General features: G+C 36.1%; 1 protein-coding gene across 3 annotated transcripts in view; it reads right to left on the bottom strand.

Annotated features, from left to right (window-relative positions):
• The window catches only part of HMGCLL1 (3-hydroxy-3-methylglutaryl-CoA lyase like 1), a 79,048-nt gene that overhangs the window by 24,396 nt on the left and 41,444 nt on the right, over window positions 1-13,208 (bottom strand). For all 3 annotated transcript variants that reach the window (XM_069011413.1, XM_069011414.1, XM_069011415.1), the window contains exons 6-7: window positions 11,771-11,834; window positions 7,182-7,370 (exon numbers count right to left, since the gene is read on the bottom strand). In XM_069011413.1, coding sequence (XP_068867514.1) covers window positions 7,182-7,370; window positions 11,771-11,834 — 253 coding nt within the window. The remainder of the gene's footprint in view (window positions 1-7,181; window positions 7,371-11,770; window positions 11,835-13,208) is intronic.

Raw genomic sequence — 13,208 nt, 5'->3', positions numbered from 1 at the left:
TTTCATAATTCACCTGCCATTTCCCCCCCAACTTACCTGCTTTCAAATAGTCTTATTCACCTGTCTTGTTAGCTTTCAATCTCAAACAGTTCTACTCACGTTCTTTCCTAATATCACGTACTTTTTTGTCTCCAACATCTGCTTTTTTAAGTGCTAGCTTTAGCTAAGTGCTATGTCATTTCCACAGGGAAGGGAGAATAAAAGGAAACAGAAAAAAAAAAGGCAAATTGATGTTTTCTAAAGAATTTTATTTTACTGCCAACACTTCTCCTAGTTTGCTAAAAAATAATTCAGAAGTACTGTTTGTACTTTCAAATCCAGAAAATACCTAGTAAGTTCCCAGGATAATTTAATTCTTATAAAAATCCAAAAGTAGAAATCTAGGAATACCCTTATTTAAAAGAACATGCATGTTGTAATAAAGTTTCTTGCATTACCTAAAATTATGTGTATTCCCATTCTCTTATGTTTGATCTCAAACATTTTCTTTTGCATGTTTTAGAATATTACACAGATTTCCACTTACAAATTGTGCTATCTATCCTGTTTCTCACAATGGAAATTTGAACTTTGAAAAAATTTAATTTCTACAAGTTAAAACAATTGCCCTTAACATGAGAATTATGGTATTGCAAAGTATTCATTTAAGCAGGAAAACCTAGGACCCACAAAACAATATATCCACAACCCTGCTGATGGGTGCTTTCCAGCTTAAAGAAATTCCATTTCATAATTCCATTTGTTTCCTGCCATTTAGCCAACTTTCCACTTATTACATGCCTCCACACCTTAATATTAACTTCCAGTGCTGAACACTTCAAATTGTTTTCTGAAAAATCAAAGCATATGATGGCCATTGTACATCTTTGTCTTCTTTGGCAGTGATTGCCTCAAAGAATTCCAGCAAAATACTGAAGGATGACCAGCCCTTCCTGAATTCTGTACAGCTATTCTCAGTCAAGCTGAATTTTTTTGTAATGTTTCCCTATCTGAACCTTGAAATTAGTTTCTGGAGATCTTTGATAAGTCTTCTGCAGCTTCCTGGCATATATTTGTAAACAGCAGAGAAAAGCAAATTTTTGAGGTGTGCTGAAGCCTTTCCATTTCTATGCTTTTCCTCAAAAATATTAATTTTTTTCAATATTCCCAAATATGTGCATGCTTCATATGGCAAGTCTCTCCTATGTTCACATTGTGCTACATAATGTCTTCAGAGTGCCAAGTTGTGCAGGGTAAAAGAAATGGAAGGTTACAGCACTCAGATAATTTGATTAGGCATGTATGTATTTTGATCATTTGCTTACTCAGATACCCTAGGTTTTTTAATCTAAAAATTACATTCTACACAAAACTTGAAATCTATTCTGTTTTTAAATTCCAATTTCAAAAATTAGTTTTAAATCTTCATAAAAACTATTTGTACTGGTCTGATGATCTTCCTCTGTTTTTTTTCTAGCATTTCACAAACTAAGAGATAAGCCTTATTTCTGTTTTACAAATAAAGTAAAAAAAAAAGAAAAAGCCAAGCCAAGATGCTATGCCTCCTGTCTCCTGTACCTCCTTAATTCCATACAGTACCTCCCTATTAGCTTAGAAAAATAGTCTGTAAGACAGTGTTGAAATTTTAACTGAACTGTCATGACTATTCTTTGTTCTGTTAAAATTTAGATCAGATATGAATAATTTAATTGCCAGGTAGTGAGTGTCCCAGCACACTGCTGAGAAAACCCCAAAATACTAGTATCATTTAATGCATTATTGAAGCAAGAATTTTGGCAGATCAATACCTACAAGTTCATTTTGTCAGTTATTATAGAACTCCCCAAAACTAGTATTTTTTGATATGTGCAACAGACAAATATGGCTGGACTAGCTTCCTCAGCTAAAAAGTTTGTATGCACTGTTATAGGAGAAATTCCTAGCACAATGAGTACAAGCAAGGCTTCACACGTTTTCATAGTTGCTTATCTATCTTCTTTTCCTTGAAACAGAAGTGAGAATTCATTGTACTGCACTATAGCTCTGGATGATTGTGCTTTCCAGGGAAATAAAAAAAGAGCATTGCTTACAAATAAAGAATAATACAGTATTGTTCGGGGTTTTTTTTCTTTCTTGACCAGTACATAAATCTCATGAAAACTCAACTAAAGGAATTGCACTTATAACTTTTTACAACATAGTTTTGTAAAACTGTACTTCAAGAAAATTATCCTGTTGCTTCTTTTTATATCAAGAGATTAAACAGTGACTGCACACGTTTGTATGTGTAATTCAGTAAAAAGGTAATAAATCACCAACAGAAACCCTGAAACAATTTATCTGGATTTACTATACACATGCATTTGCCTTTTTCCCTTTCAGCCTTCCACCACTTCTATCCATACCTTCGTGCCATTTTACCATTATTTTATTTTATCATTTCTCTATTTTATTTAGCTTCTCTAACTTGCTTGGCTTCTAGCTGTAACTACTAGTCATTCACTGGCATAAGCTAGGATGAGTCCTCATCCTTGTAAGGTATCTACTAAAATATGCCAGACAAATCAAATGTGAAAGAACTGACTGCAGGATACAAATGTTAAGTGAATTTTCTAATAGAGAAATGTTCTTAAAGATGATATTTTTATTTGGAAGTTCATCATTATGGGCATTACAGGTATATTCTTTCGTCAGTCACAGAAATGCAAGTCTGAAAACTTAAGAGGAAAATGTCCGCAAACGTAATCTGGCATCTGAAAGAGATGTTTAAATGCTGTCAGACACCAACACCAATTTCTCAGGCTTTCTTGAGTCTTTTTTTACCAACAGAGCTGCCACTGGAGAACTGTTAGGGCTTTGTGTACACCCAGACACCACAAAATGCTTTCTAAATTTAACGGAGTATGAATATCTTGCCTCTGCAAGACAAAGCCTCCAGCTGAGCTCCAAGCACATGAGACCCCCCAACTCTCAGCACCCACTCCACTACCCGCCATTAAAAGTCATCTTTAAAGCTCAAGTTATTGGTTGCCAGTCCCTTCTCTAAAGACTTGACTGTCTTAAACAGCAGCAAGGACAGACTACTCCATAAAAGAAGGCAAGCAAGGGGCCAAGAGTCACAGCCAGGTAGGCAGTGGTGGCAACATCACCAGAAAAACAAAGCCAGGAAATTGAGTCAGAGATTCAATATCGGAATCAGGTCTGGAGACAATAACCAGGATCAGACAAGATCAGCCAGGTCTGAGGGTAAGCCAATAAGTCAAGCCAGCAGGTGAGGATGAGGATGAGAATGAGAATCAGGGAGGTACAAGACTGGGTACAAGTGCAATTGCAGTGCTACTGCAGAGTAGCTTGGACCAGGGCCAAGCACTAGAGCTTCAGGTTTAAAGCCACTGCCAAATGAAGGAGAGGGAGCCTGTGCTGAGGATCCTTAGTAGAAAGCAGCTCCTGGACAAGAAATCTCAGCAACAAGCTGGCCTCTAACCTGCCCCTGAAAGAGGTCGTGACAGCTTGTGACTTCAAGCAAGTTCAATAGCCATAAAAACCAAATCCTGTATTTGAAAAATAAAAAGGACAAGATGGACAGCTACATCTAGGAGATGGTTTTGGGTGGAAAATTTATCTCATGTTTTCCATGGAAATTCACGTAAATCACAGAGGAGGGAATTTTAAACACAGGGGTTTTTTAGTCACTTAACTTAGGCTCTACCATTTTGTGCTGCTGGCTGTTGAGAACTCTATTCCTCTAACAAAATGATGCTTGTAAATTAATAAACCATGAACTTCAGCACCTATGCTCAGATTCCTCTCCTGGTTCTGGCAGTTAAAACAGCCAGACCAAAACTGAGTGGCTTTGAGTGAACCTAGATTTTACTACATAAGTAAACTGGATGCACAAAAATATGCAGTTTAGTTAGTGTCTCCAGCATACACCAAGAGGCTAGAATCAATTTAGTTAAGTGATGTGGGGAAGAGGTAAGAAGTCAGCCAGTCTTACTTGGAATTGTTCTTCTTTTAAGTTTATTTCATCTTTAAAATTCAAGCATCTTAAAGAAATTCATAAAATATTATTAAATATTTTAAACTCTCTATAAGGGGATATATTATAATGTTTGAAATAAAAACCTGTAATCACAAATCTGGATTTTGCAGTCTGAACCTTGAAACTTTAATTAAAGGCTTGCTAAATTCTGTTTCTGGTACTAAGTAAGGATTTTATTTCAAAATTCATGTTTTCTGTAAAAAGAAAGAATTAATAAAAACTAGTTTCATTTGGCAAGTAATCGCTCTCATTCATCTCATTGTGTACAATAAGGTGAAAATGATTACTCAAGGTAGTAAAAATCCTTGGTCCTTCTAAGTCATTAGAGTTTTATACTTGTTTTCTTTAAGTTAGAATTTGATCCCTGTAGGGATCAGTTCATTTTAATGAATTAGGATAGCAATTTGAATTTGATAAAATTCTATGGGACTCCCATGTGATTGTTTCATTTATTCAGGTATCACAGCCAGACAAATATCCTCTTTGCTTCTTAGCATACTCTTTCTTATGTTTGAATATATGTTATAAAGACAGACAAATCTATTTCTGGCAACTACACAAGCTTTACAGGAAAAGAGTTCTTTAACACTTCCATTAAAAACTTTCCCTTCCATACCCATTCTATATGAACAATGGGAGTCAATTGTCAATGAAACTAAAATCTCCTTAGATCAGTGGCCTACCTTACCAGGGCCTCTCCAGAAAAAAGTTTCCCGACCCATCTTTTTACTCTTCCTTGGAGGTCTGTAACAATTTCCTATAAATGTTTTACTACTTCTTTCAGCTACACTATGTGCTTGTCACATTAGCTAACCCACACATGTAACTTTACTCAGAATACCATAACCTCTAACTAGATCTCCACATCACTTCCCATCTTCTGAATTGTCTCTTTGGTAAATTCTACACTCTGGTAGTTTTATATTAAGCCACGTAACCAAGAGCCAGTCATGTTTCTACTTTAAATGTTTACTTGTTTGTTCTGAAGCATCACTTCATGTTCCTCACATTTTTACATAGATTCTTTTCACAAAAGAAAGTGAATTTCCTTTCTATCTGTATTACTCACTTCAGCAATTCAAAAAATTACTTATGCTTTAAAAGTTGGCTAATCTCTCTCCCATCTTTCACTACCTATCCTTTTGCTAAAACAACACATATAAAACTGAGTACTAAAATTGCAAGACTACTGCCCTGCTAATTTCTTATACAGATACGGCCTGTCAGTTCTAAATGACCTTGGATCAGCCCCAAATGAAAGAAAATATTCTGGGCAGTATAATCCTGCATGAAACAATGTGATCTGTATAAAAAAATCACTTACTGAATCACCAGCAGCTCTTTCCCCTCCTAGGAGATCTCCCATCGAAGCAATGCCTGAATTAGTGCAGAGTGATTTGTGGCTTTCCAGCTGCCATTCATTAATTCTTAGGAAATACAATATACAGTACAACAATACTCAACCCGAGGTTGTTCAGCGATGTCTTAGGAAGAATGCAATTTGTCTGCTGAATGTTCTTTAAACTTGTTTTCAAACAATAACTGTAGCCTATTATTTCTATGACCCTCCAAACACATTTCACTTTTGATGAAATAGTGTCGGTCACACAGACCCATAAAGGGGAAAGGGAAAGGAATTGTTTCTGAGAAGCGTTTGGTTTAGGAAACAGCAGCTGAGTTGAAGACAAGGGGTTTGTTTTATTCCAGTGCTCTGCCATTCCTGTATCTTTGGCAGAAAGGAAAGCACAGGCAAGCCTGACAGCAGGGACTAGAAGTGACCTGGCCACTCTGATCCACTGGCTTTAGCACTTCACCACACGGCCGACCTGCAATTGTCCTGTTTTAGGAGTATTGCTTAGCTATAATTCACTGCTAGCTGCCTTGTTCTTTTGCCCAGAGACAAGAGAGGATGCTGTGAGGTGCAGGACCTGTTTGAGGATCCAAAAGCCTGGGGACCTTCCTTTAAATGAGCCAAGGAGCTGCTTGCACAAAGCCAGTCAGAGAGACTGTGTAATGCCTGCTTCATCAAGGACTTTTGGCAAACTCTATGACAAGTTCAGTTCAGCCAAAACCACTGCACCTTTACACATGTACTGTAGGAGACCTTGAGCACAGAGGGAAATTTTCTGGTGGGTCTCAGGCACCCCTGGCTTCCCAGAAATCTGAGAAGGTTGCATAGGAATTTCTTTTTAAGTCTTTTGCTCTCTTGAATTTGCATGTTAGTTATCCTAAACTGCACATTAGGTACCTAAGAGGTTTTTAATACCTTTAGCTTTTACACATTTGGTTTAAGAACTAAATAAAAAGATAGGAGCAAGAGGTAAACATGAGACAAGAATCACTTACAACAAATACTGGAGTTAACAAAGCATAGCCATTGTTCAGTGTTAGTAGGTTCCATGACAGCAATCATTTTAAGGAAGGATTTGAAAAACAATGCTTCAAGTATTTTTATGGCCAACTCCTCCCATGCTCAGGGGTTTTCATGCTTTTAGGTATTGCATCTGCAACTGAAGCTAACTGTGAAATTAGCAATTTATTTATCCCATGGTACATACACACATATTTGCAACAGTAAAAGTGAGTAAGGGTGAATAGGGAATGTTGTGAGTAAAAGTTAGAACCTTTTTCACCAGATTTTGTCATTGCTTATTTCACTGAATACCTGCAGATTCCCATATTGAAACTTTCCTTGTTCCTTCTTGTGGCTTATAACACTAATACTGTTGACACAATTGTATCTAAATAACATAATATGAGCTCTGCCAAAATAAAAAGTCAGACAAAGGAAAGATTTATCCATCTGAAATCAAGATGTAATTATGCATTATTCAATTTTATATTTAGACACACCTGTAAAATTGAAGTTTTAGTTTAATGGAAAAAAACATACAGCTGTTCCAAAGAAAACTGGAATCTAATGTCAGTGAAATGTAATAATCATCACTGTTTCTTAGTGATTTTGTATGGAATTGAAGGTAAATAATAGATAAGGTTTGACATTTCCTGGTAAAACCAACAGCAATAATACCAGTAGACAATCTGATGTGTGAGCAATAATTTCCTAAAGTTTAGTGAGTGCCTTTTTGCTTTTAAAATTGCACATTGAATTAAAATAAGAATCCTACTACTGTATATATAAAATGAGAAACAAAGTTACCTGTATGGCTGTGAGGATATTGGCTAATGCTTGGCCATACGTGTCATGACAGTGAACAGCAAGAGCACTCAAAGGAATTTCTTTCATAACAGCTTCCAACAATTTTTTCATACTTCCAGGTGTCCCCACACCAATTGTATCTCCCAGAGAGATTTCATAACAGCCCATACTGAACAGCCTCTTAGATACCTGATTAGAAACAGAAAAACACCAAGAGGTCAAGATAAAAGAGTACAAACAGGGTCAAGAACATACATTATAAAGGGCATACTTCTGTACAGGTTTTAGGTTTGACCTACTGAGGTGGATCTATTTATCAGACACCCTATATTCATTCTTGAAAACTGCCATCGAAGAACATCCCACAGATCCTCTTATTCTAAAATTATAGTTCTGCTGTGTTCTGTACGTGGAATAGCCAACCAAGTCAAATCCATCAAAAACTTGCTTTCTGACTCTCGCACAGAATCCAAATAAGCAAAATTTTAACATTATGAGTTACGTTTCTGTCAAGCTCTTTCCTAACATTTTCTTCTCTCTGGAGACTTCCCAGCTGTTTGGTTTTGTCCATGTACTGCGCATGGCAAAGACCTGTCCTTTTGTTTGCATGTCACATAGAGACAACTAAGATAATAAATAATTAACAAAAAGCCTGATTTTTCTTTCTCTTGGCTCTTAAAAAAATCAATGAAAACTGAAATGTTAACATCCTGCAGTCAATACTTATCTTGAAATATTAATTTTACTTGCTTTTCATGAAATCAAACATTAAAATACTAAGAAAACAAAACTGCAACTTAATTACCACTCTAGTCCTTAAATTTTAAAATTTTTCTTAATATCAAACAAAACCATATACAAATAGGTCTTACTTATGTAAGTAGAGCCCTAAATATTTCAGGAATTACATCTTTGAGGAGTTCTTTGCATGGCTGAGAATGGAGGTCTGGCTCCATAATTTTTGCATGGAGAGAAACACATTCAGAAGCACAAAATCATGTTTTTACTGAAAACATTGCTTCAGGAATTGAATGCAGTAACTCCCCATCTTATTTTTGTTGGATTTATTTGGAAAGGTTCTTCCTTATTTTCAGCTGCTCAATATGTTTGTCCCCTTTAGGATTCCCTACTGTGTATGAAAGATCCCAAAAGACCACTCCACTGGAACAAAATCCCAGTCTAGAAACTAACTGAAAAAAAAAATGAAAAAATACAACCCTTTTCCAAGACATCTTCAGTTGCACTGCAGCCTGCTGTTAAAACAATTCCAGGACTTCATCAGTGGGATTGCTATGAGCATGTCTGAGGAAGCTGACAAAGTGCTGCACCAGAAGTCTCGGAAGTGCTGGATTAATATTACTGTTCATTTAAGTCAAAGAACAGCTGAAAAAGAACTTCAAATAGTCTGGATCATCCTGTTTAAGGCTTGGAAGTGCTATGACTATTGCAAACGTGGTAAAACTGTGCTTTAAAGTCAGATTCCCCGGTTTATATACACATAAATTCAACACGTTATAAGAAAGGGACATTCACCGGAATGCAAAAGGGATTAATCTCACAGCATATTTTTATATCATCAACACATGGCAGGCATTTTAACTAGACTACTGTTGTAAGAAAAAAAAAGGATCATCTGCAGCTAGTGGTGGATTACATCCAGTTAAACCTCAAACCTTAGTGTTTCTTTAAGATCCGGGCAAAGAAGCGTACTGCATTTTCCCCCCATTCTTTTTAATTCATGATTCAGAGTTTTTTTCTAGATGAGCATTTTAGTTATAACTTGGACTATATAAACTGCTAGAAATCATACTGCATTAACTTCTTTTTCATGCTCAGTCCTTAGGTTTTTCAGCTTCCTGAATACAGAGTTCTGAAAGATGGAAGAAGAGAGGGTGAAACTGCTAACAAGCTGAGCATCATCACTGACTTGTCATGATCTAACCTTAAAGAGATCCTTAGAAAGAGATCTATATTTAATTTCAATAAGAATAAGCATACTTGGAAGCTGAATGGGAGTTTTTTGTACTGAAATTGCTATTTTACCATAGTAGAAGGCAGCCTGTTATATTTTTGTAAGTTTTCAATGTAGATTTTTGGGAGAAGGGAGAAGAGAACACACTGGTTTTTTCTATGTAATTGGGATGTGATTATGAGCTTGCAGCTTTGCTGATTGAACAGGGCTGTTTTCTGCACCACTGAGCAGTTTTACTATGCATGAGTCTTGTGCTACTCCCCTTGAGAACGCTGCCTTGACACCAGGCATTGATCAAAATGGGAATTGGTGAACCAGCACTGCAACCTCTTAGGCACGTGAATGGTCCTACTCCTGGAAATAATATCAAAAAACTATACTCTTATATTGAATACTAAAGGTCATAATCCAGTCATAGATTATTTTAAGCAACTAACAATATAAAGACCTGCAGTTCTTGTGCTGTAAGGGAAACTTTAATGATCCAACAATATTCAAACAAGAGTAGGTACATTTTCTATAGGTTGATCAGAATATGTCCTGGATAATATTTAATTTAATTAATTCACTGCTTTAGGTTAAAAGGAAGCTAAGGAGAGAAATAAGCAGACAGAAAGATAAAAACAGCCAAGCACATGACAGGAAGATAATGGATTACACAACTGGTTTCAAGGATGTTATACAGTGTTTCCAACAACTTCCAAGCTTTATCTGCCTAAACTTGAAATTCTCAAATCACAAAATGATAAATGGTTCAGCAGTGACTCCATTTCAAGAATCAGCAGAGTAATAAAATAGGACTATACAATTTATTTTAGAATATGATAACTGTTTGTTTGTTTCTTTGTTTGTTTTAAATAAAGAACCACACAGATATATCTGATAGATTCCAGAAGTCTGAAAGCATCTGAAGTTTGCACTCTAGGTAACTGTGTAAAGCAGTTATGTATCTAATATACCATAAATTAATTTAGTCTGCAACAATCTGTAATAATGCGTGTAGTCTGAAACAATCCACCTCTTCTAATTGCCTTTGCTTCAGTTAAAAAATCTTTTTCTTAAAAAAAAAAAAATGGTCATTGTTACTGACTGCAGAAGAAACTGCCTAAACCTTTCAATTGTAGCTGCTGATTGCAGTGCACAGTCAAGGGGGTCAAAATGCTCCCATCCCAAAAAGATGATGACCAGAGCAGCAGCCCTCTGAAATAGTTTAGCAACTCAGCCAGTAATTTTGATAATGCTGATTCTCTGGATGTATTTATGTAAAACCCATCAGATACTTCTATATGTACATCAGTGCTTGCTGAATCAGGGATGGAATTAAAAAATTTAATGCGGTAGCTTTTATTCATAAACACATCCACGGTGGTATAGAGGTATGCAAGAAGACACTTACTAGGATGAAGATAGAAAATAAAATAGCAGTGTGAGTAAAAGTTTGCAGGTCTGGAACATTAAATAGCAATCCCACTGGCAAACTGAGAAGGAGCTCTTCTGTGCAAGGAGAGTCGGTAAAAAACAAGCAACACATGGAAAGAAGCCTGTTGGGGGACATGGTAAGCAGTATGTCATCACTGCTCTAACTAAAGCTGTGTCATTTCTAACCTTCACTTCATATTAAAACAAATACATTTAGAAATACTGAGTACCTTCCAAATTAGCTTTTTATTTTCAAAGAGTCTGAGTATGTGTGGCTGCTATGGGAGAAGTATTATCACAAATTCCATCTGGAGTGTATACTAGAAGAAGATGCAGAAGAATGGGACCTGAAAACCACCCACACCGAACATAATATATCAGACAATTGTTGACTAGCTGCTAGTGCTGCAAATTAAAAAGTAATGGTTTGGATATTCTGCTCGATCAACAGAAATATGTGATTAAGTGTAACAGAGAAGACAAGTCTGCCTCTAGGTGGAAGGCCAGCATGTTCTGCCTTAAGCCTCTTGGAATTTTCGCTCCACTTTCTTTTTTTACTGTCCATTTAAGCTTTGATACCCTCTTTGCTTTCCTGAAAAACTTTACACTTGTGTTTCACTCATCTCTCTGCTGGGAAAAAAAGGCTGGACTAAGATTTCTTCTTCCTTATCTTTTATTCTAAATGGGAAAAAGGGGCAGGAAGGGAAGGTGCAACTTATACCATCATGGCAGTAGAGCAATTTAAGAAGTCATATTGGGGATGAGTTTTGGTTCATGTGTCAATCACATGACCCTCACCAGAAGCCCAAAGACAATACAGTATGCTTATTCCAGCACAAAATGGATTTAAAAGCAAGAAATTGTGCTGGAAACCCTCTTGTACAACATAGTTCACTGACATATGTGCTTGAGTCTATTTCCTTAAGCAATTTCTTACCTTCTTGCTAGAGGAAATAGTGCATAATATTTTTTTCTCATGACTGATAACAATCAAAATATGCTATTTTTCTCACATTTGACTGTATATGGTTAAGTGAGGTTACATGCCAAATTTTAGCATTAGCTATGTTTTTTGCTTGTTTTCCTTAAATTTTACCCATTAAAGATCTTTTCATGATTAACTAGAGAAAATTACTTATAGACATTTTAAAAGGTATTTTTGATTCATCAAAAAGACAAGCCAGAAATTCACTCTTACTTCTGCCACTTTTTCTGGTATGACATTTCCTTCATATGGGCATCCCAAGGCACAGGACACATACCTATAATAAAAAGAACACACAATGTTCTGTTTTATATATATACATATATATATATATACACATATATATGTATGTATTCATCCATGTTACATTAAAAAAATAGGTTAAATATAATTTTGAATATTTAAACCAGTCAATGTAGAATAAAGATTTGAATGAAAAGTTAAAATTACATCAGATGAAAACTGAAGGTTTATCAATTTTCCTTTCAGATCACAGAACAGCGATTTATATCTTTACTTATGCTCAATATATGTCACAAGTTGTAAAGGACTGGCAATGCAGTCAAGTTAACAATGTTGTAGGAGACTTTGTTTTTCTTGGTGTTTCCTTCTGAAGTTGCAAGATCCAGCTCAAACTTTGCCTTGCCTTGTCCTCACAAGGTATTTAGAGGAAGATACTACTTTCTTCCTTGTACTACCTACCCAGATCATAGTGAGCAACACATGGACACAAACTACTTCTGACAACCCCACCGTCTCATCAGAACTGTGATGAGGATGTAAGTCATCAGAACTGTGGTGAATGAGGAAGCTTTCACACTCTTTCTCTCTGTACTGGCATTTCTGTCCCAGTGCCCCAGAAGAATTATAGCTCCATTGCAAGCTGTAATTTAGGTATGCCTTGGAACAAGAAGAAACTGAGAAGCCAAACTGTGTCCCTGAGCAGCTATTGGCTTCATAAAGCACAAAAATTGAAAGCCACAATCAAACTTCCATTGTTCAGCCCTAATGCTCTATTAAATAGAATTCAGTTTAAATTTCCTCTTTTTAAGGACAATTAAGAGCATGAAATTCTAATTAAACTTCTAATTGCTTATCTTAAATTGATTAGGAATATGATTAAACTAACCAGAAACACCCAGTCAAAATCAAAAGTGTGACCGTAGAAGGATTTACAACAGATTCAGAAGTCTGCAGAGCCCCAGTCCCAGTGGGAGGTTGCTCAACTGCTTAATAGGAGAACAAGAGCCTTCATCGATCTCCCATCATTCCCTTTCCCTCAAAACTGAAGGATATAATGCAAAATTATACACTGCATAATGCAAAAGGGATTGAATAGATGCCAGTTTGCATGTAGTCAAGATCCGTGGAGTAAAGGATGTATTGTTTCTTTGCAGTTGAAGGAGAAACTGATTGATAGAATGTGAAATTAGGATCAGTAACAGGCAAAAAAAATTGTGAAAACAATGTCCGTATTTCAATGCATAGAGCATATTCCATCCCTTATGTGAAGGTACAGTGTTGGCTCACTAGAAGCAACAGTAAAAATGAAGAAAACCTTAAATCTAAAAAGAGCTTGATTAGCTCTGACACAGAAATGGAAATGAATTTTGTTTCCACAAAGTGGTTGGGTCCATTACATCCTGCTCAT

This window comes from Aphelocoma coerulescens, chromosome 3 (genome assembly GCF_041296385.1).
Source record: "Aphelocoma coerulescens isolate FSJ_1873_10779 chromosome 3, UR_Acoe_1.0, whole genome shotgun sequence".
Lineage (NCBI taxonomy): Eukaryota > Metazoa > Chordata > Aves > Passeriformes > Corvidae > Aphelocoma > Aphelocoma coerulescens.
Note: the sequence above shows the minus strand (reverse complement) of the source record. Positions and strands in the feature narration are given on the sequence as shown.